General features: G+C 40.8%; 1 protein-coding gene across 1 annotated transcript in view; it reads left to right on the top strand.

The window, feature by feature from the left end:
- The first annotated feature begins 457 nt into the window (after positions 1-457).
- Positions 458-22,048, top strand: part of CHIC2 (cysteine rich hydrophobic domain 2) — a 25,346-nt gene continuing 3,755 nt past the window's right edge. Inside the window, exons 1-3 of the mRNA XM_018575945.1 lie at positions 458-729; positions 12,495-12,549; positions 12,638-12,793. Coding sequence (XP_018431447.1) covers positions 608-729; positions 12,495-12,549; positions 12,638-12,793 — 333 coding nt within the window. The 5' untranslated portion in view covers positions 458-607. The remainder of the gene's footprint in view (positions 730-12,494; positions 12,550-12,637; positions 12,794-22,048) is intronic.

Raw genomic sequence — 22,048 nt, 5'->3', positions numbered from 1 at the left:
CCTTCCTTCTGGAGGGTGGCTACTTTTGTTCCCCATGGTCCCTGTGTGTGTTGTAAAGTAGCCACCACTCCAAGCTCACTCCCGTGATGGAGTACAATCAATTACATGTTTAGTTTACTAATTTGTATTTAGAATGTAGCCCATCAAGAGCGCGGGCTTGAAACCGCGTTTACTTTACAAAAAACAGGAACCATGGGGAACAAAAGTAGCCACCCATTAGAAGGAAGGACAGTGTCAGCATGAATTCAGATATGATTTGAGGATCTAGCGCAAATGAGATACATTTTTTTTTACCAGTTAAGGTATTTGAATGCATTTTGAGATTTAACCCCTGCGTTTAATGGCACTATAAAGATATCCAGACTGCTATTGCTGTGTCTTAGCACTTGTTCGTGGAATAATAAAGTTTAGAAAGCTAGCATTAAAAAAAAGTCTATTGCAGCACAAGCTGTTTCCGGATTTGGTGACGTACCAGACGTGGTGACGTCATGGCGCAGCGGCAGGGTATGGTGGCCTCAGCTTCCTGGTGATTGCAGCAGCCGGGAAGAGTTGGGGGGGGGGAGACGGCTGCGGCGCTTCCCGCTGCGCGCCCAGCTGAGGAGAGAGAATGGCGGACTTTGATGAGATTTATGAAGAGGAGGAAGAAGATGAGGAGCGGGCCCTGGAGGAGCAGCTTCTTAAGTATTCTCCTGACCCGGTGGTGGTACGAGGATGTGGGCACGTCACAGTGTAAGGCAGCACGGGGAACCGGGGAAAGAGGGGGTGGGTGATAAGAGCCTATGGAGGGGACAATGGCCTGGTGTGTTTCTATACATTTGGTGCTCATCTTGTAACGGAAGCGATCGGGGGCTCCGAGTTGTGTGATTGTCCCAGTGACTCCTGGAGTCTCAGCTGGCTGGAACCTTACAGTGAATCTTCCATGACAAGGACAAACTATTTAGAAGCGAATTTATCAAATCTGGAGCAGTTGCCCAGGGCAACCAATTAGCATCTCTCTTTTTCAAATCTTAATTGAACAAACTGAAGAGAGCAGCTGATTGGTTGCCATGCAGAGCTGCTCCAGATTTGATAAATTCCCCTTTAGTGTGTAAGCATAATGCAGGTATTTGTCCCAGTCCTCCGCCTGACAATACATTCTCCCCCAAAGGATGGATCCACGGGCAACCACCATTTGTGGTCGACATCTACTTCTTGGACTGTGATCATAGTATCTGTGCAATTCTTGGTTTACAAATTTTGACACAGATCAGCCTCCTTGCTGCAGCCTTTTATGTTGTGATGCGCGACAAAATGTCAGTGTTGTCTGAGAGGAGACTGAGAAAATGTTTCTTCTATACTGCAGCAGACTGATGACGTAACTTGACTACTCACCCGAACCGGCTGCCTGTTTCTCCAGTTTCTCTTCCTATGCTGCAGTATTGGAAAGTTCCTCGGCGTCCCACTTATATACACTTATATACACAGTGTAGAGACCGTGATGATTACTTGTGTCCCATCACTTGCGCCCTTTTTTTCAATGTGCTTTGGCTGATGTGAAGACACTGCCTGCACTGTTGTGGAAGTCACAGCGCTACCATAAGAGCAGCTGTCATTCACTTCCCCGGGAGGAGGAGCTGAAGGGGTGGGTTCTGTGTGTTTGCATCTTGGGATGCTTGTGCGTATTGGCGCAGCTTGCATTCCTGAGTGGGTTTGGTGCAAGCCGAGTTCGCCCGACCAAAACTGTCAGTTAAACCAGGGCTCGACAAATCCCAGGCGCCAAGTTGCCATGGCAACTGAAAATTGCGCCTGAGCTTTTGTCAACCCATTCAATGTCCCCCGCCATTGACTCCGCTTCAATAAGCTCTGCTCCCCGTCGTCCTCCCCACTGGGTGCAGGCTGCAGCAGTCTGTATTCCCTTCAATCACAGCTGTCTGCTGATTTGCACCCCTGCCTTCCAACTGCCCCTTTTTCCCCGGTCTGTGCCCCCTGTTCCCATTCAGCAGGTCCCAGCCACTGGATGGGACACTTGTTTGCAGCAGTGGAAAGCCGTGGATGTGTCCCTTCCCACGCTGGAAGCAATACCCAGCCTGACATTGGTTATTTTAAATTGCCCTAGCCAATAGCAGGCTGGCTATTGCACCTGTCCACTGCCTGCTGTCAATCAGCAGAGGAGGACCTGAAGGAGAACTATCTTCTTCAGGTCCCTCCTCTGCTGACTGACAGCAGAGAGCGGCTGTCTTTGTATTCTGACAGCTGCCGCTGTCCAAATACCATGTTTCCCCGAAAATAAGACACTGTCTTATATTTTTTCAACGAAATAAGACAGTAGGTCTTATTTTCGGGGGATGTCTTATTTTTACTTGGCTGCAGCTGTCCGCTCTCCGCTCTGATGCCGTCCACTTCGACCCCACTGGCTATGCCGCCATAGGGGTAGAGTAGTTGCTATGCAGGGTGCTGTCACAAGTAGAACTGATACATGGTTCTAGACTGGAAGAACCTAATGGATATTTTGGTAGCATCTTATCTGCCAACCAGTAAATCCCAGTAGGGTTGGTACTATGTAAATATGACAGACTTTATGAACATTGGGAACGTACATGACCTATAATGGGGAGGATGCTTGAATCTTGCATATTTTTGTCAGTTCTTTAGTAATTGTTTTAGTACCTAAAGTGACACTAAACTCAGAGTTAAATCTTAATAGTTAAGATACACGAATGCATTTTTAACAAAAATGTCTCTTATTTGTGTATCACTCGGCTGTAGATCCTCAAATCATCTCTGAATTGGTGCTGACACAGTCTTTCCTTCTGGAGGGTGGCTCCTTTTGTTTTCCATGGTCCCTGTGTGTGTTGTAAAGTAGTCACTGCTTCAAGCTCACTCCTGTGATTGACTACAATCTCACGTTCAGTTTACTAATTTGTTTGTGCGCTTTGATAAACCATTATACGTTTACTTCACAGTCAAGTGCTGACCCATTACAACCACATCCGTCCCAACCCATTATTTAAGAAGCAGTGGTTTAAACACTTTAAAAATGAATGGTGGAGGATCTGTAATGCGGATTCATCAAATTATGATTATAGTGTTGTGTTACAAGAGCCTACAAGAAGCTAAAGAGGAATTTGATTTAATGGGTAGCTGGTTTATGAGCTCCCAGGTGGAATGTGTGACACTGGAAGTTGCTATCTCTGAAGTACCTAAATGAAGTGAGTCACTGCAAATAGATTATCATTATTGTAGTTCTCATTCAGGAAGTAAATGCTTACTTCGAAATATTGTTGTTCATATTCAAAAACAGCCATTAAAGATTTACACATGGAAAAGTATGTAGACCAGGAAAAAAAAAAATCAAGAGGACCATGTGTGTCCATTCCTTCTCCCCAACATGTTCTCATTGGGTTGGACTAGATTTAGAGCTAAATTAAGGGCCTGTCCACAGTATATCAATGTGGTATGTCATTTGTTATCAAATGTGTTGATGCAATGGAGCACCATTCGTATAAATGGCACCTCAACACATCTTGCCGACAAACATCAGTTGTAGCACGCACGATGCCAAAAAATGGTGCATGCATTGGGGTGCCATTCAGAATCGACTGCAGCGCATTTAACGTGCATTGTGGAAAAGTATGTGGCATGTTACAGGACCATCTCAGTGTGAATTGGCCCTAAATGTCTGCTTCCATGAACCAGCTTTCCTTGCTTTACCTTGTGTCAGATTGGTCATAGTGCAGTGTGGTTAGCTGATTGCCTTCCACTGGTATTAAAGTGACACTATACTCAGGCGTTCAATCTTAAAAAGGCATTCAAGCACCTTAACTATTAGCAAAAATTTATCTTATTTGTGTATCGCTCAGCTGTAGATCCTCAAATCATCTCTGAATTGGTGCTGACACTGTCCTTCCTTCTAGAGGGGGGCTACTTTTGTTCCCCATGGTCCCTGTGTGCGCTGTAAAGTAGTCCCTCCCGTGATGGACTATAATCTCAATACAAATTAGTAAACTAAACGTGAGATTTTAGTAAACTAAACGTGAGATTGTAGCCTATCACAGAAGCGAGCTTGGAGCGGTGGCTACTTTACAACACACACAGGAAGAACAGTGTCAGCACCAATTCAGAGATGATTTGATTATTTACAGCCGAGTGATGTGCAAATAATAATAATCCTTTTTGTTGTTGTTAACAGTTAAGGTACTTGAATGTATTTACCTCCTGAGTTTAGTGTCACTTTAAAGCTGAACTCCAACCAAACAGTGAAGTACACTGATGAAATGCATATCTAAAAGCTGTTTTGTGTTTCTAGCCAGTCCTGAGGTTTACACAGTTGTACCTCCAGACCTGTCAAGCCGGGAAGAGAGCCTAATCCTCCTCTGCTGATGTTTCCTGTTATATCTGCCTGGAGTTCAGCTTCAAAGGGCGCACATAACAAATAATTCCAGAATTCTGATTAGAAGATTAGTTGATTTTCATGCTGGTGTTAGTCGAAAAATCCTAAACTGAGAAAAAATGGTTAATAGATTAAACTGCGTGATCTTCATTAGAAACTAGAGAAGAATTTTATGCAGGAATTCTCTGTAAGGGTTTAATTATTGAGTGCAGCAGAAATTCTAGAAAGCTGTTTAAAAACCCTTTACCCAAAAGTGTTAATGTGATATTAATGGGAGGGTGATGAAGGCAGGTTCTATGTAAAGTTATATTTTGCAGCCCCAGTATGACGTTCCAATGCCACCATGCCCTTCAGTCTCCTTCTCCTGCTACTTAAGCTGCTGCTGCCTCATTGGCACCATTGTTTTTAACAGCGAAATGGCTATTACAGTCAGCAGCCTTGTGAGAAGCAAAGAGTTTTACTTTCCAGAAGTTTGCTGTGGTCCTACAGAGGTGAATATAAGGGCTCGTCCACATGCAGTTGTACACCACCACACATGTATGATGTGAACAGGGCACATAGGAAGCAACTATTTTCTATGTGCCATACATTTGCAGTGGTGTGAAGAAACACAGCTCAATGGACATGGCATGAACAAGTTCTAAATTTACAGTCTTTCTCTCCACGAACAATATTGGTATCTAAGCCCAAAAATGTAATATACTGCGGTTTACCAAACGATAAATGTGGTGGCTGCCTTTGTTTTCCTTTTTTCACCTGGTGATCCAGCCAGTAACGAACTTCCTGTTTGAAGCTGGCCATACACCTATAGATTATCTGCAGATTTTCTGTGGTCATATGGAAAAGTGCAACAGATTCCCTCATCTATGCTAAACTGTGTGGATGGAGGAATCTCCCACTGGGCCAAGCTTCAGTATCTTGCTGGATGGACTTGACTAACAAATTTAAATTTGAACTCCAGCTAGCACTTTTTAGGCAATTACAGCAACAGATTTTTTTTAATTTTTGTTTTATTACAAAACAGCTTGACCTCTTAACAGAAGTTGAAAAATAACACTTACTGGCCTAATCACCAGGTAAAAGAAAACATATGCAGTTCTATGGATTGGGAATCTGCAATATATCACTTTGGGGTCTAGATATAATTAAGGCCTTGTTCACACCAAATGCAGAGCAGATCCGCTCAGGTTTCTGCACACGCAGTGCAGTGGGTTGTGCCGCGTTTTTGAAGCGTTTGCATGCGTTCCAGAGCAGGTAAAATAGGGCCTGTTGCATTTTTTTTTTTACATGCTCTGGAACTGCACGATGCGATGTGAACTGGAGATAAAAATTTCATTGGAATACTTTGGTCGCAGTTTTGATCTGGTCTGCACATGCTCCGCTGTTGGTGTGAATAAGGCCTTAAACTTGCTGTAAACCATGCTCTTGTACAAGCTGAAGCCAATGAGGAGAAGGTTTTGTGTGCCCAACCACTTACATTAGTGTGCCAAATGTTATAAAAAGTATCATTACCCTGGGATGTATTTATACTACAGAAACAGTGTTTTAGCTTTAAAACATATATATCTATAGATATATATCCAATAACAAAAATGCAATAAATTGTAGCTTAGCAATCATTAGATGTGGTTGCATTAGTTGTGTTTTCTCAGGCTTAGAACCTTTTTCCCAAGTACAGACGATACCTTGCCAGAAATGCCATGCCCATGTTACTTCCTATGAGCTGAAAATACAGCGAAAACAATGTTCTGTAAACTACCGTACTGATTTATTTATTTACTACAGGTATTTATAAAGCGTCGACAATTTACACAGTGCTTTACATAGTTGTACGTTCACATCAGTCCTTGCCCTGAAGGAGCTTACAATCTAAGGTCCCTATCTCGCATGCATACACACGGGGTCGATTTATACAGGATCCGATTAACCTTCCAGCATGTCGTTGTAGTGTGGGAGGAAACTGGAGTACCCGCAGGAAACCCACACAAGCACAGAGGACATGCAAACTCCTTGCGGATTGTGTCCTTACCGGGATCCCATCACATGCCATGTAACTGAGATGAACTAAGGTAGAAATGTTTGATGTGCAGCCTGTGTGGCAACCATGGTTCTCTCCATAGATATAGTGGAGACTTGAAGGGGATAGGATGTGTGATATGTGCAGTATTACCAGGGAAAACTAATTTACTGCATTTTTATTTTTGTGCAATTTTTTTATTTGCTCTGATTTTTCTTAAAATGGAGCCACATGCACAGGAAATCTCTGAAGTGCTACAGCTTAAAAAAACGGCCGGCCCGAAGCTCTCTAGTTGATGTCTCCATAAAGAGGACCTGTCACATATTTTGCTATCACATAGGGGGGTTTTATTAGCCCCGTATGTGATAGCAATAAAGTTTAGTGAAAAAAAAATGTAATTCCCCCCCCAAAAAAATGTAAAGTTACACATAAAAAATAATTAAAAAAAACAAAAAAAAATGTTTAAGTCCCCACCCATACATACACGCATGCGAACATGCGTCGGGGGCGCATGCGTGCAAAAAAGACGATTGCGCCCATTACGCCGCACATGTTACATATCGCCGCGAACGTCGCAGTGAGAGCAATAAGTCTAGCGCCATCAATCACTGAACACTAAACTGATGAGCGGTAAAAGCTTTTAAAGTGTCGCCTATGGCCAATTTTGGGTATGGTAGTTTTCTGCGATTTCGCGGGTGCGCGCAATTTTAAAGCTTGACATGTTTGGTGTCTATTTACCCGACGTGACCCCGACTTTTATATTTTACCAAAAAACTGGGTAATAATAAAGGTTTCCTAACATAAAGTAAAAAAAAACTTTTTTTTTTTTCCAAAATTTTCTGTCATTTTTTCTAATTATAGTAAAAAATAAAACCCCCAGTGGTATTTAAATACCACCAAAAGAAAGCTCTGTGTCCCCAAAAAATGGTATAAAATTCATTTCAGTACAGTGTTGCATGACGGAATAAATGTCAGTCAAAGTACCGCTGCGCTGAATACTGAAAAATGGCCTGGCCAGGAAGGGGGTCTAAACACCTGGTCTTGAAGTGGTTAAAGTAAAACTTAGAAACTGAAAAGATATTTCAAATGTTGATGAAATCACTTACAATGGCTGCTGCCGTGTGTTGTCTGCCTGTGTTCAGTGCCCTGTGAGCGGGAGACGAGCTAAAGCACGTCTTACCGCTCCATGCGCCTGGCCACGCCCACTATTGCCGTGTGATGTTTAAAGGTTTTAATTTCCTCCAAAATTGGCTTTTTCCCTGAACACTGGTCCTGACTTCTGTTTTAGGGTGCCTCCTTTCCCTTGGGGAGTTCTATGGAGCCAACCTTGTGTGTGCTTGTAAGTTGTGTGTGTCTCGACAAAGGCACAGCCAGGCAAGACACTGCCCTGCTCCCCACTCCTCCATCCTTCTCCCCTCTCCAAGCAAGTAGACAGTTGCTGCGGTCTGTGCTGTCCCCTGTGATAATGTACTGGGCAGGAAGTTCAGGGAAGTGAGCTGAGAATGTTGGAGTCAACTGTATGTGCTTGGGCAAAATTCTCAAGAAATACTTTGCTGGACGATGCACACTTGCTGGCTGCTTTTATTAGGTACACCTCTTCAACTGGCTGATTAGATATTTGTGTTAACGAGCAATCACATGGCAGTAACGCACTACATTTGGGCATCCAGACATGGTCAAGATGGTCTGCTGAAATTCAAACCGAGCATCAAAATGGGGAAGAAAGGGGATTTAGGTGACTTTAAACATGGCATGGTGGTTGGTGCCAGACGGACTGGTTTGTGTATTTCTGCAACTGCTGATCTACTGGGATTTTCATACACAACCATCTCTCAGGTTTACAGAAAATGGTCTGAAAAAGAGAATATCCAGTGACCGTCGGCTCTCTGGGCAAGAATACCTTGTTGATGAGGAGAATGGCCAGACTGGTTCAAGCTAATAGAAAGGCAACAGTAACTCAACCACTCGTTACGTCCGAGGTATGCAGAAGAGCATCTCTGAACGCACAACGTGTCGAACCTTGAAGCAGGTAGGTTACAGCCACAGAAGACCACACTGGGTGCCACTACTGTCAGCTAAGAACAGGAAACTGAGGCTACAGTTTGCAAGGGCTCACCAAAATTGTAAAATAGAAGACTGGTCTGAGGAGTCTTGATTTGTGTTGCGACATTCGGATGGTCGGGTCAGAATTTGATGTAAACAACATGAAAGCATGGATCCATCCTGCCTTGTATCAACGGTTCAGGCTGGTGTCGCTTCACATCATGGATGTGCAGCCGACAAATCTGCAGCAAATGTGTGATGCTATCATGTTTCTAAGGAATGTTTCCATCACCTTGTTGAATCTATGCCATGAAGAATTAAAGCAGTTCTGCAGACAAAAGGGGTCCAGCCCGATACAAGTAAGGTGTACCTATTAAAGTGGCCAGTGAGTGTTTATTTCTGACCTGGATTTATTGACAAGTGTGAGTGTTTAATATGACTATGAAAAGTCCACCTACAAATACACAGCATACCATTGTTGTGACCTGAAGAAACAAGCAATCTAATTTGTGCAAGATGGAAACTTCAAGACCTTCTGCAATCCTTTTGGGCAGAATGGATAGTCAATGTATTGTAAAAGGTTTTCTGTGTGAAAAATATGCAAAGTAAGGCTACGTTCACTCCTAGGTGATTGAGCTGATGAGATGTGTTTGCGCGGTTGTCATGTGTTTTTGTTTGCACGATTTTGCTTTGAAAACTGTGCGTTTTGTAATGCCTAGAGATGTCTATGGGACCCAAATCACGTGCCAACCCTCCGAAAATAGCTCCTGCGCTTTTTTGTGCGACAGGCGAATTCTACCGTGCGACAAATTGCAAAGGTGTGAACAGCTTCCATAGAGTTGAATGCAAATCTCTGTTTTGTTCAAGCCGTGCGATTAAATCACCTAGGTGTGAAACTACCCCTAATGTTTTTCTATGTAGAAAGAAGTGGGCTTGACTGTACTTACCTTCTCCACTCCCCTGACACCCTGATCTTCCACTAAATCAACGTTATTCTCCCCAAGTGACAATGCTCAGGGTTTGGTATGCTGCTTTAGGCACTAAGCCTGCATTCACACCCGAGTGACAGGAAATATGCATTTTTTTGTGTAGCATGTCTTTTTTGCATATATGCACATACATAGTCGCACGTTTTGAAGAGCAGATTGTAGCACATTGATGTGAATGGACAAATGCCCGTTTTTGAGCGTTTCCATTGAAGTCTATGGGGCCAAGAAGTGCAGAATCTGCCAAAAAGAAGCTCACTAAAGGTGCCCATACACCTGCCGATTATCGTACGATAAGCGTGCGACCACTTCTACTGTGAGGTCGCACGACTTTCGTCTTCCGAGCACACTGGAAAACCTGCCAAAAATTGTACGATTTTCAGCGGGTTGGTGGTGTGCTCGGAGGACGAATGCCGCAGGGCCGGTGTGCGCAAGCGCACACTTGCCCGCTCAGCACTGCAATCATCGGAAGCCCTCCCCTCAGCAGGGAGGGCTTGCGATGATCGCACTTACGATCTGCCTGTCCAAGATGGGCAGGTCATACGAAATTTTAATCACCTTACAACCATCGCACAACGAAAGTCGTGCGATGGTTGTAAGGTGTATGGGCACCTTTTAGTTTCTTCAAGAGATGGGCATTTGTGCTACAAACGACATGACGCTCAGATGTGCACATGGCTGTAGAAATTAATGGTAATAGTTTTTTTTTGAGCAGAACAAGCGCTACAAAACGCTCAGTGTGAATGAGGGCTTAATTGTAAGAGGCAAAGAGAAGAGTTGTATACCTGATGCAATGGGTAGGTCTTGGGCTCTGGTGGTGACAGGCAAGTACTGCCTGCAAATGGTGTTTTCTATACAACAGACCTGGTGTTTTGTTTAGTATGGACACAGTACAGGTTGATTTCAAGTATTGTGCATTATAATTAGTCACGTTCAGACATTGTTCTGTTAACTTTTTTTTTTACTGCAGACTTTTCTTTCTCCTGTCTAAGATTAGATCTTTGAGTATTGTTTTGTGTCCTTTCTATATCCTTTTTTTTCTCAGGGTAGAGAGAGGTTTTGAAAGAACCAATCTGCTAATTTGGAAGCTTCCTTCGTTACATTCCAGAGAATGTTTCAGCTGCTGTCCCTCCATTAACAGCTTCTCGCCATGCACACTTGGCTGCCTTAAGCCAGACCATTTTCTCAAATATTTCTCGTCTCTATGTGGAAAAGAATAATAAAACAAACCTTAGCTTTTCATGCAAGCTAATCATTTCTACATATTTTAACATAAGCGAATAATGGATTAATGCCAGAAAATTCAATTTTTTTTTAAGGACAATTCTAGCCAGTAACAGCATGTTCCTGAATTATCAAGAATTGCAATAGAATGCTGCTGCTATAAACTGTATTCCATTTCAGGCTTTCAGTAGTATAACAAGAGCGTAACAATGGATGGTATTCATTTGTATATTTGGTGATTTTAGTTTGGTACCTTCTATTAAGGGGCCCATACAATCTTCGATTTCCGTTCGGAAATCTTCCATGAATGGTCTTTCGAACAATAATCGATCAGTTAATAGAATCCCAACGATTTATTTTTTTTCTTCTGTAATCCCGCTCGAGTTTTCTGGAAGGGTCAGGCTGGAAAACATTTTTTCGATGGATACATACGAAAAAAATTGCAACAAGAACACTGCAAATGCGCAAACGAAAATCCGTTGTGTCGATTGACAAAATTCGGTGCGTTAGTATTGCTAACAAACGATTATCGAAACGACATTGGTCTGTGCGTGATGGGGTAGTTGATTGGAAATTGAGCGCAAGTTTGATGTAGGCACAAAGGAAATCGAACGACAGTCGCGGAGTGTATGGCCAGCTTTACTGGGGATCATCTTGCTGTTTCTAAACTTGATATATTCATCCAATGCCTGGGGGAAATGTAGAAAACATGTATTGTGCTCTACATATCTTAAAATGTTACTGTCAGTAAATCTGTAAAAAAGATAAGTCATGGCAACTGGACTCGCTGTATTTTTCTTGAAGACGTTTCACTGGTCATCCAACCAGCTTTCTCCATTCAGAATGACTTGTACAAAATTATTTGGGAATAAATATGGTGACTGTTGCTCCAATCCACATAATCTGTTTGTCTCAATAACCTGCCCAGAGAGAGGTGTTGACCATTGAAACATCTGCAAGTAAAATACAGCAAGTCCAGTTGACGTGACTTATTTTTTACGGATATACCATGTGACCTGGATGAATGAGAACCATCACAGACTTACTGTCAGTAAAGTAAAAGCTACACTTAGACATTTATAGCACAACATTATGTTTCTCAGGGAGTATACATTTTGTTCTGTTTAGTGTAAAGATGGAATTGGTCTCTTAAACTATAAGGCCGGAGGATTGCATTTACCTGCTTCCAGTCTATTTCCACTTTCCCAGCCAAAGTGGGATAACATCTACTTTATATTTGTTACATATTCCCATAGCTTAAGAAAGATTTCAAAATTGTTGTACTGTGCTTGCAGATTTCATTGTCGGTTGTAAAGTCGATTTGAGCACTGTCTGTCCTAGCAAAAGGTTAAAGATTTAGAAGCATTGTATATTTATGAGAGAAAGCTCAGTTTGTCCCTCTACTTTCTCCTTCAAACTGTTCAGGGTAGCCTGGAATCTGGAAAAAAAATTTCGGTATGATGTGTGAAATGGGAACAACTATATTGGGGTTTCTGAAATTTGACTGCAGGAGTGGAAATGCACTTGAAGTTAAATTTGCTTTTTTTAATTCAATACTGGTCTCCACATGCAGGAAATGTTGGATATGCAGCCCAAAATTATTTTTTGCTATTTGTTTTTGCTCTGATTCCCTGTTGGGGATGCTTCCCTTTATTTCTTATACTGCTGTCACAGGTAACAATAGATGAGAGGACACCACTCTAGTGAAGTCATAGCCAGCTATTTAAAAAAAAATGTTTGCCTGGAGTTGGGTTATGAAGAAAAGTGGTTTTTAAACATGTCAATATGAACAGCTCTTGTTGCATGATTGCACCTTTTGACATGACTGACTACCTTTTTATTCTCTCTTTTTTAGGTTTGGCCTTAGCAACAAATTTGAAGCGGAGTTTCCATCCTCATTAACTGGCAAGGTATGTATACAGTTCATGGTAAATAAATTTTCTTGATATGATTTGATTTAGGTATATTGTTCTAAGGAATGTTTGTTTGTACTCCTAGGTAGCCCCCGAGGAATTTAAATCCAGCATTAACAGAGTCAACAGTTGTCTTAAGAAGAACCTTCCAATTAATGTCCGCTGGCTGTTGTGTGGATGTCTTTGTTGTTGTTGCACGTTAGGATGCAGCATGTGGCCAGTTGTGTGTCTTAGCAAAAGAGTAAGTTCATGAAATTTCTTTTATTTTCTGTCATGTCGCATTATTCCTTCAAATGTGTTGGTAAACACCAGTTAGTACGAATCTGGTTGGTCAGTGTTTCTTTTGCACTCACTATTTTGAGCACAGTAATGTATAGTTGAGGAGGTAGACTAGCAAAGGTGTGCTTTTTGGTACACATAGGAAACCAGTGATCAAATCTTCACAGATTTCAATGAAATTAGCCAGCACAGCACAGCACAGACAAGGTTAACAAATCCCACACAACCCCACCTAACATTACAAAGAAGAAGCAAGTAGAAATGTTAACCCTTAAACTCTAACCCAAGGAAAAGCAATTTAAATGGCAAAACTGATTTTTTAACTTTTGTTGGCACAAACAGTAAATCATAACAAGTTTCACATAATAAATATATTATTGATTATTGTCTGTGCACATTAGTGTTTTTACTGGAATTATGGAGGGATTTAAGGTCACTATGATGTCATGGGGTGAATCTTGACGCATTTCTTGTGTTTTCTCACTATAAAAATGTTGAATCTGTACTGTTTGGATTGTCACTGTCACCTTGAGGAAGGGACCCTGCGTGACCCCAAAAGGTTGGCAAGATGACTACATGTGACAAGTGAATAAATGTGCTTATGCTTCATGCACAAAATTGAGTGCTGGTGACCTCCATTATCAATCATACAGTGACACGGCGCCATGCGTGTTGTCACTTCAAGCAACATTTGGAATTAAAGGTCTGTATGGAGTACAGGTGACTCTCAAACACTGGTTTGACAGAGTGATATCTACCCTTGCTGAGACTGTTTACCGTGCATCATGTATGAGGCAAGAGGAAAGGGAATGATGTCTCCATTTTCTGAGAGTGGAGAAAATAACTAATAACTGTAACACCGTTTAAAAGCCCAGATCCTGCCTGGGAGACCTGAAAAAGCCACAAGACCCATCGGTGTGCAAGTGTGCATGTATGCACTATTTTTAATTTGCAATTTTAAAGTGCTTGCGTAAAAACACCTCCACACCTATCAATTGGAAATCAACCTATTTATGTTTTAAAAGTTGGTGGTTTACTGTATAAATCCACTTGTGTACAGATCCAATATGCAATACATACTTTACAGAAACAGATTATCAATGTAGTGTGCCAGTAACTTATGTATAAAAGTTCGTGTTTTCCCACAACTCCATAATTTTTTCCTTTTTCTGTGAACTTTTTCACCAAAACCGAAAATGTTCACCACACAGAAAAGGGAAGGACAGGGGGAAATGGCTATTATCACTCAACTTTAATAGCAATAAAATATAAATCATAGTATTATAGAAATGTATAGTAATATAACAGTATTATGATTAAGCTAATAAAAATAAATCTGATCTGGAAACAAAACTAAAAAAATGAAACTAAACATTTCATGATTGTGTGGTTCATTTCAAAATGGCCACAGTGTATAATACTTTTTTAAAACAAGTCAATGTAGCTTGGATAAAGTCACAAGTGTTTTTCAATGTGTATTACTTTTTTGCACCATAATGCCTAGAACTGAATGTTAATGTTATAATAATAATATTATTATATTGGACAAACCAAATTTTTATTTTCCAGCCTTTGACATCATTCATTTCACATTATAGCAGCATAAATTAAGTCTTCTGAAACTGATGCATGCAGTAGAGCTAGAGGACCCAGCTTTACTTTTGTACATGTGACAATTAATGTGCCATTGTTGTGAGCTAAAAATATTACTCTCCAATCAAGTGTCCCATTCTGGTTTTGTGTGCTGTCACCTGCCTTTCGCTGGGAACCAGTAATATGTCAAGTGTGCTGATTAATTGGGCTGCACGTGCAGGAGCTTTTTACTTTCACCTGTCACAGCTGAGAAAAATGAAATGCATAATAATGTGTTTTGCCACTTGATCCCAAGCTCTTACCATAGAATTATACATTCATGGTGTAAGAAGAAAATAGATGGTCGTAGTTGCTGCAAAATTGAATCAACATATGTCAGATATTTTAGTTTTTTGCATTTTGTATAAGGAAATGTTAAGTGTGTGTATGTAAAATTACACTTTATTTCTTTCTAGGCTGTAGGGGTTTTTTTTTTTTCTTTCATGGATTACATGATTTTTTGTAATTGGAAATAAAGGCAGAATATTGACAAAAACTCCAGGCATTTGTAATGGTACCATTTAGATCTATATTGCAATTTATCAAAAGTGAAAGGAAAGCTTGGAGTGTCTTTTTAAAGCATTTCATTGTAGTCTTAAAATCATGAGATTCTATGGCAAAAAAAAAAATCATAGTGAAAATGTAAAGGCAAATGTAGTATAGCCTGATCATGTTGTAAGCAGGTAGTGCAAAAGTAGCATTTAGATTTGGGTATCTTAATCCCTTGCCATTGATTTAGCAGCGGGTGGGCAGGCAGATGCCTGTTCAGCGCAGAACCTATTGCCGTCTTACACCATTGATAGAGTAGCCTTTCAGAGTCAATGAGCTTCTGTCAATATAAGCTTGTCAACCCTACAACTTCATAGACTCGAGAGGCGGTTTAAGGGGTCAGCCCTTTTCAGGTTTGCTGTGATGCAAATGAACTGTAATGCTTAAACAACTATTGGAATTTTTATGTCTGCCCCTTGTTCTTTTTTTTCATTTTTTATTTTTTTCTTCTCACCCCCTTTTTATTTTTCTAACTTTTTTTTTGTTTCCTCCCTTCACAAAGTCATTGACGAGACATTCGGTGCTTTCTAAATTGGAAGTTGCATTGTGCTAAAGACCCAGTACAGATTTACGGAGGCCTGAAAGCAGTTAGATCATGTTCTTTTCATGGTGCGATTAGAATCAAATCGATTTCCCTACAGCCTTCAGCATTCAGATGGCAATTTGAACAAAGCTTGGGGCTAGACAAGGGACAAAACGACTGAACTGAATGTTAATTACACTCCACAGCCTTATTTTCTTTTGATTTGGAGCTGACTGGCAACTAAATTAACACAAAGTGTGACCATAACTGCAGCCTTATTTTCATTTAAAAGGGAAGCAGCCTCTAAAAAGGCGATCTTAACAAAAAAACAAGCAGGGTCCGCTGATCTTTGTCAGCTCAGGGCACTGTTTCACTTTGCAGAAATGCGCAGATAATGAATGTAATAAATTTAAAAAGTGACACTTGCGTCTAAAGTAAACTATTAGGTTCCCACTCGAACAGAATGTCTCCTGAGAGCACAGGGGCCCTATTTGGTTATTCATTTCAATTGAACCCTAATTGGTAATCAAGCGGATTATGTTTTTAGTGCATGCTAGTGGTAATTATCTGATGGACTTAATTGCATATTTTAAGTCTGGCAATGGAATATAAAAATCAACTTGTTGATATGGCGATTTCGCAAACTTTATTGCTCAGTGGTAGTAAAAAGGCTTAACAGTTTCTCGGGGCTGCAGTCAGTGTGGTGCAGTATAGGACATCGTTTCTCATTTTTTAACTGCAGCTGCACTTGGTAGGCAGGGGACCGAGCTGTCACTTTGCACCTGCAGTTGGCTGTGGCTTCTAACACCTGGCATCATTTATCTGCTCTGGTCCCAGAATTATCTGCTAAATCACAACTCCTTTTCTTGCATTGCAGCTGAACAGTCTTTATCTTTGCTTAAGTTTTTAAACATTTGAGGGCAGTAAGCAGCAATTGAAAGTCCACTATACTTCAGTATAACGGTGACATACCATATACTTCATATGACTTTGTCAAAATGTTTGAATAAGGCTAGTGATCTTTAGCACAGATCAACAAAAAAGGAGTTGTGCTGTTAGAAATAAAGCAAATTTGCTACATAAATCAGTATAAAAGTGTTGCGTGCAGTTAGCTCAAGGTTTCTTATACACCATCAGTATCTTGCCGGTCCTATGTTCTTCCTCCGGCAGCGGGGGACAGGCATTTATCCAGGACTGAGTGGTGCTTAAGTCATGGCATGTGAGCTTCTCAGCCCTGGAGTACTGTGAGCCCAGCCTGCGTCATGACGTCCCCCCTATGCACATATGTAAACAGGCTGGGCTAACAAAGTGGGCAGAATGACAGTTTGGGGCAGAATGAAAGTGGACCTTTACCCCCTTTGACTAAAAATCACATCAGCTTCTCGGCCTTTTGGCTAAGATCAAGTGTAGTATCTGTTCTTATCAGTTTAAAATCTGATATGTCCCCTATCTGGGGACCATATATTAAATGGATTTTTAGACCAGGGAGATGGAAGAAGAGCTTGCTCTGTTCACTCCACGCGTGCACCAAAAAAAGAATCATCTTATAGTCATTAGCTAAACATATATTTTTATTTTACTTACAATTTATTTATTTTTTCCCACTTGCTGGCCCACTTTGGCCCAAATGATGTAATCGTTCCCAAGTGTTGCATCTTGGGAAGGTGATAGACCCATCATGCCTAGTGCCTACGGTACAAGCCTGTGGGGGCAGTGTTGTGATCTGGGGTTCCTTCAGTTGTTCAGGTCTAGGTTCAGCACTGTTATGTCCCCAAAAAAAGTCGTCACTGCTTACCTGAATATACTGGATGGCCAGGTTTTTTTTTTCTTTCATGATGGCACATTCATATACCTAAATGACAGTGCCAGGTTTCAAATTGTGAAAGAGTGATTCAGGGAGCATGACGTTTTCACACATGGATTGGCCACCATAGAGACCAGACCTTAACCCTATTGAGAAAATGTGACATGTGCTAGAGAAGACTTTACGCAGTGGTCCGACTCTCCCATCACTACAGCATCTTTGTGAAAAATGAATGCAACTCTGGATGGAAATAAATGTTGTCATATTGCTTACCAAAATGATGCCACGACGAATGCGAGCCGTAATCAAAGCTGAAGGCGGTCCAATTAAATATAAAAGCATTTGACTTTTTTGCCCAAGCACTGTATATGAAAATGAGTTGCTTTGTTATTCACTGATGCTGTAATCCCTTTAGTTATGATCCAGTTAGTGTATGCAATGATTCAAAGGTATTATCCCGAGTCACGGATAACACTATAGCTGTTTTGGCACTGTAATTTGACTCTGGGTTAGCCAGTGTCATCTTTTCATAATGCAATCTGTTTATGTAAATATACCGATATATAATCATTACACTGATGCAAAAAGAGAGATTTGCATAGCTAAATCACTCTGTTGCACATTTTGGAAATTGATTCCCGAATGTCTCTGTTGCATATCTGTCTTCCTTTTAATTCTCCCTCTTTTCATCCCAGCAAAGCCACCTTCTCCTGCTCTGTACAAAAGAAAGTGATGTCCCATAGAAGGTGCATAAAAATGGGATCCATATGCCCAGCTAATAGCTGCAAGTGAAGCCTGCACCTTCTGTAGAAAACATGCAGTGCAGAAATATTTTTTACAGGCTTTCTGGTTGTTTGGTGTAGCAAGGAGATGTTTCCAGCATGACAAACCAGATATGTTTTAAGATCACTAGATTATTTAAAAAGTGAACAGGGTGGGGTGCTACAGCAGTGCCTGCATGAATAACCAAAGTGTCTTGTCTTGTACCAGTACAGTTCTGATTGGCCAGTGAGAGAGAATTCCATTAGTTTAGACATCGTTTTTTTGAACTTGCTAATTTCACTTTAACCCCTTCACGACTAACTACATACAGTGTATGTCGCTAGTATCGGGGCTGTTTAAATAGAAAGCCACCAGGACTCTGTTTAAACTTGTAAAGCCAACTGTCAGCTTTACAATAGAAGCGATTCTGGCGACTCAGCTGTCACCAGATCGCTTCTACAGCCCGGTGAAGGCCCCCCCCCCAGCCATGCTTTCCCGGCTCTGTTGCCCCTCCTATGGGCCCGGTTTATCTGGTATCGGTGGGGAGCTGGGGTAGGAGATGGGCGAACCTCCATTCGTCGATCCCCTCCCCATTCAATGGGACCGGGAGCGATGCAGATTGCATCACTCCCGGTCCCATAGAATGGAGAGGGGATCGACGAAGCCCAGCTATAAGCTATTAAAGAGCAATCTGCATTTCAATAGCTTATTTGGAGTGTTTTGGACCCCCAGCATCACCTTAAAGAGTACTTGTCACCACCATCTGCTATCACATGGGGGGCTTGTAAGCCCCCCTTTGTGATGGCAATTAAAGTACAAAAAAAACAGTTTTTAAAATCTGAAAATAATTTAAAAAATTCTTATAAAGTCCTTGCCCCCGCGTGTTTTGGGGCATTTAAGTAAATTTTTCACTAAATGTGGGGGTTTAATAAGGAGTTGTGCTAATATCGTGCAACATAAAAATTTGCAACTGCTACCATTTTATTCTATAGGGTCTCGGCTTTCAGAAAATATATAATGTTTGGGGGTTTTAAGTAATTTTCAAGCCTAAAATGTGGAATATAACGCGGGTGCAAAAAATGGGGAAAAAAAGGTCTGTCATGAAGGGGTTAAGACAGGTTTCCTAAAATTCCCTCAGTAGCAGAGGGCTGACATTTAAAAAGCTGCCCATGAAAATAAGCTTGGATGACAGGAAGGTTGAAAAGCAATGCTATTCTTTTATGAACAAAAATGTTGGACAAGGTGATAGTTTTCAGCTTGATAAAGCTGACCATACACCATTGCAGCTTTGTTCAAACATTCATTCCAAATCGTTTCTTAGCATTTGACCTTGCCCTCATTGAGTCTAATAATTTTGTATAAAAGCCCTTAAAATTTTTGTCCAGATCTGCTACTTTAATGGAATTCAGTCAGCACTGCAGTCCAAAACAAATACCGACTAGACCTCTAATTAGAAAATTGAACAAAAGTTCAGAAAACAACAAGTTGTAAATGAATTTCTACTGGTGAATGGTCAGCTGTAGTCTTACAATCTCAGACATAAGGGGTTAATTGCAGTCTTCTAAATAATGCATTTGAGAAACAGAATTGTGTCCACAGCTTATTTTTTGGCCCCAATTTTTGAAATGGTCATGGTTTTCTTTTTAGTTTTTAAGTTGCATATAGTGTAAGATTCCGAGTAGAAATGTGTGATTTATGGTTGGGAAAGGGTATAATGGTCTGTTGAGCAACGTTTTTTCCCCCGTTGAAATTACATTTACATTGTTGAATATATACACACTACTAAAACTAAGTAGAACAGGGAATAGGAATTGGGTTGCGGTGTTAAAAGCATTACACAGGCCTAAAGCTTTCACCACTCCATTAAACTGTGAAAATGAAGCAGTACCTGACAAATGGAGCAGTACCTAACAAATGGAGCAAAAGCCAATATGTTAGCAGGGATCTGCTCCGTTTTCTATGCCGTGTCTGTGCTAGACACTGCATAGAGAACAAGAAAGCTGTAGTGACTTGCTCAGGCTCTCTCTGCCCATCACTACCTCAGCTGAGTGTGAGGGTTGAAGTCTTTTAGCCCTGTTTGCACCGAGGGTACTGCACAGGCTGAGAGCAATTTGAGCTTTCTGCCAGGTTACTGACAGTTCTGCCATTTCTTTTCAATATAGAAAACTTCTGGCAGGGATCTGCAGACGTTTTCTATATTAAAAACTGCCATGATCCCTTTGTGAATTAGGCATGGAACTCATGCAAGTTTCTATTTCGCTCTGAAATAGAAACTGACCAGCGTGGTGCAGGTCTATCTGCTTTGTTAATGTGGTGCATGCCACTTTTGCCAGTTTCCTTTACTATTATAATGGCGCAGGAAGCTTTGTTAATTACTCCCCATTGTTGCAAGAAAGTTTTATATACAATGTGTCATTATTATAGTTCTGGTTGTTGAGCTTTAAGCTTAAAGTATATTTCGACTTTTGCAGCCAAATTGGGGTAACGCCTACTTTGTTTTTGTGAAAAGGACACTGCTCATATTGGTATGCCCAAACATTAGGTGCCGGCAGACAGAGGTACACCACGGCCATCACTAGTAATCCAATGTATGCAAAGTTGCACTCAACAGCCAGGACTTCTGTAAAAAAAGTGTATTCCCAGGAATCTAAAACCTTACTAGCATAACAAGATCCACAGGCTCTGACATGTTTTGCCAAAAAGGTTTTATCATAGAGGCCATGATTTCCATAGTCTCTATGACTAAACCTTTTTGGCGAAACATGTCTGAGCCTGTGGATCTTGTTATGCTAGTAAGGTTTTAGATTCCTGGGAATAAACTTTGTTACATCGAGGTCCTGCTGTTGAGTGCAGCTTTACATACATTGGATCTACTTTTATATTGTTAAATTTTCCTATGCACATACCATAACGTAAAAAACATAATATAAAAATGGAAGCAGCAATTTTTTTTTTTTCAAGTGCTTTTTGCTGTCTTAAAATCCCACCTAACTTCCCAAAGTATGTAAATTAAGGAGGGTGCTGTGGGATGTTGTTTATCCATTTTCCTTGTTCTGTACCATGCTGGCAGACTTGATTTGTCATTTGAACACTCTGTCCAAACAAAGGGTTAAAGACTTAGAAGCATTGTATGTTAATGAGAGGAAGCTCAGTCTGTCTTTCACTTTTAAACTATTCGGTGTAGCCTGCAAATGTAAAATGTTTATTTTCTTTTTTTTTGGCATACTGTGTAAATAGAAACACATGGGGGGAATTTATCAAAGCCATTGCGACAGTTTTAGCTTCTTTTTTCCTTTTTAAATGTGCAAATCTGTCTTTAACATGTGCCCCTGTTTTTGACCAGAGCTTGCACTACTTTTTCAACTGTGCGTTTTTTGCACTTGTTTTGCACCGTTCTCATCTGCACTTGTTCTGCGGTTGTCTGAAACTGGAGCATCACCTAAGAAAACAATCACAACATAAGATGTCCCCATGACCACTTCAAGAAGCGACAGTTAAGCTTTTTGGCTGGAGTTACAAGTCTTTCTTGGAGTCTATTAAACTTCATTTATCAACAACATTACGCTAGCATCATAAATCTGGAGCTAATCTATTCCATGCAAGTTCAAACACTCGCAATTGCTATGATGAATTCCCCCCACTATGCGGTTTTCTTAAATTTCGCTGTGAAAGTGGAAATGCACTTTTTTGGTTCTTGAAAGTGAAAGTTTTATAATAACTTTTATCTTTGAACAACTTTTATGCACATGTTTCTGTCATTCAAAGTCCCACTGGAAATCTGTACACAATTAGGTGTGATTTAGTTACATTTAATATCTGAGTGAATGTTATGTTATCCTGCGGGTAAATCCATTGCAGTTACTATTTAACAAGCAGCCCTCTTTAATAATGTTGCAGACCACCCCAGTCTCTGTCGCTGTCCTGTAGCTTGAACCTTCTAAGCAATA

Source organism: Nanorana parkeri, unplaced genomic scaffold (genome assembly GCF_000935625.1).
Source record: "Nanorana parkeri isolate BGI_ZX_2015 unplaced genomic scaffold, ASM93562v1 scaffold54, whole genome shotgun sequence".
NCBI classification, from domain to species: domain Eukaryota; kingdom Metazoa; phylum Chordata; class Amphibia; order Anura; family Dicroglossidae; genus Nanorana; species Nanorana parkeri.
This window is presented reverse-complemented; position numbering and strand designations above follow the sequence as displayed.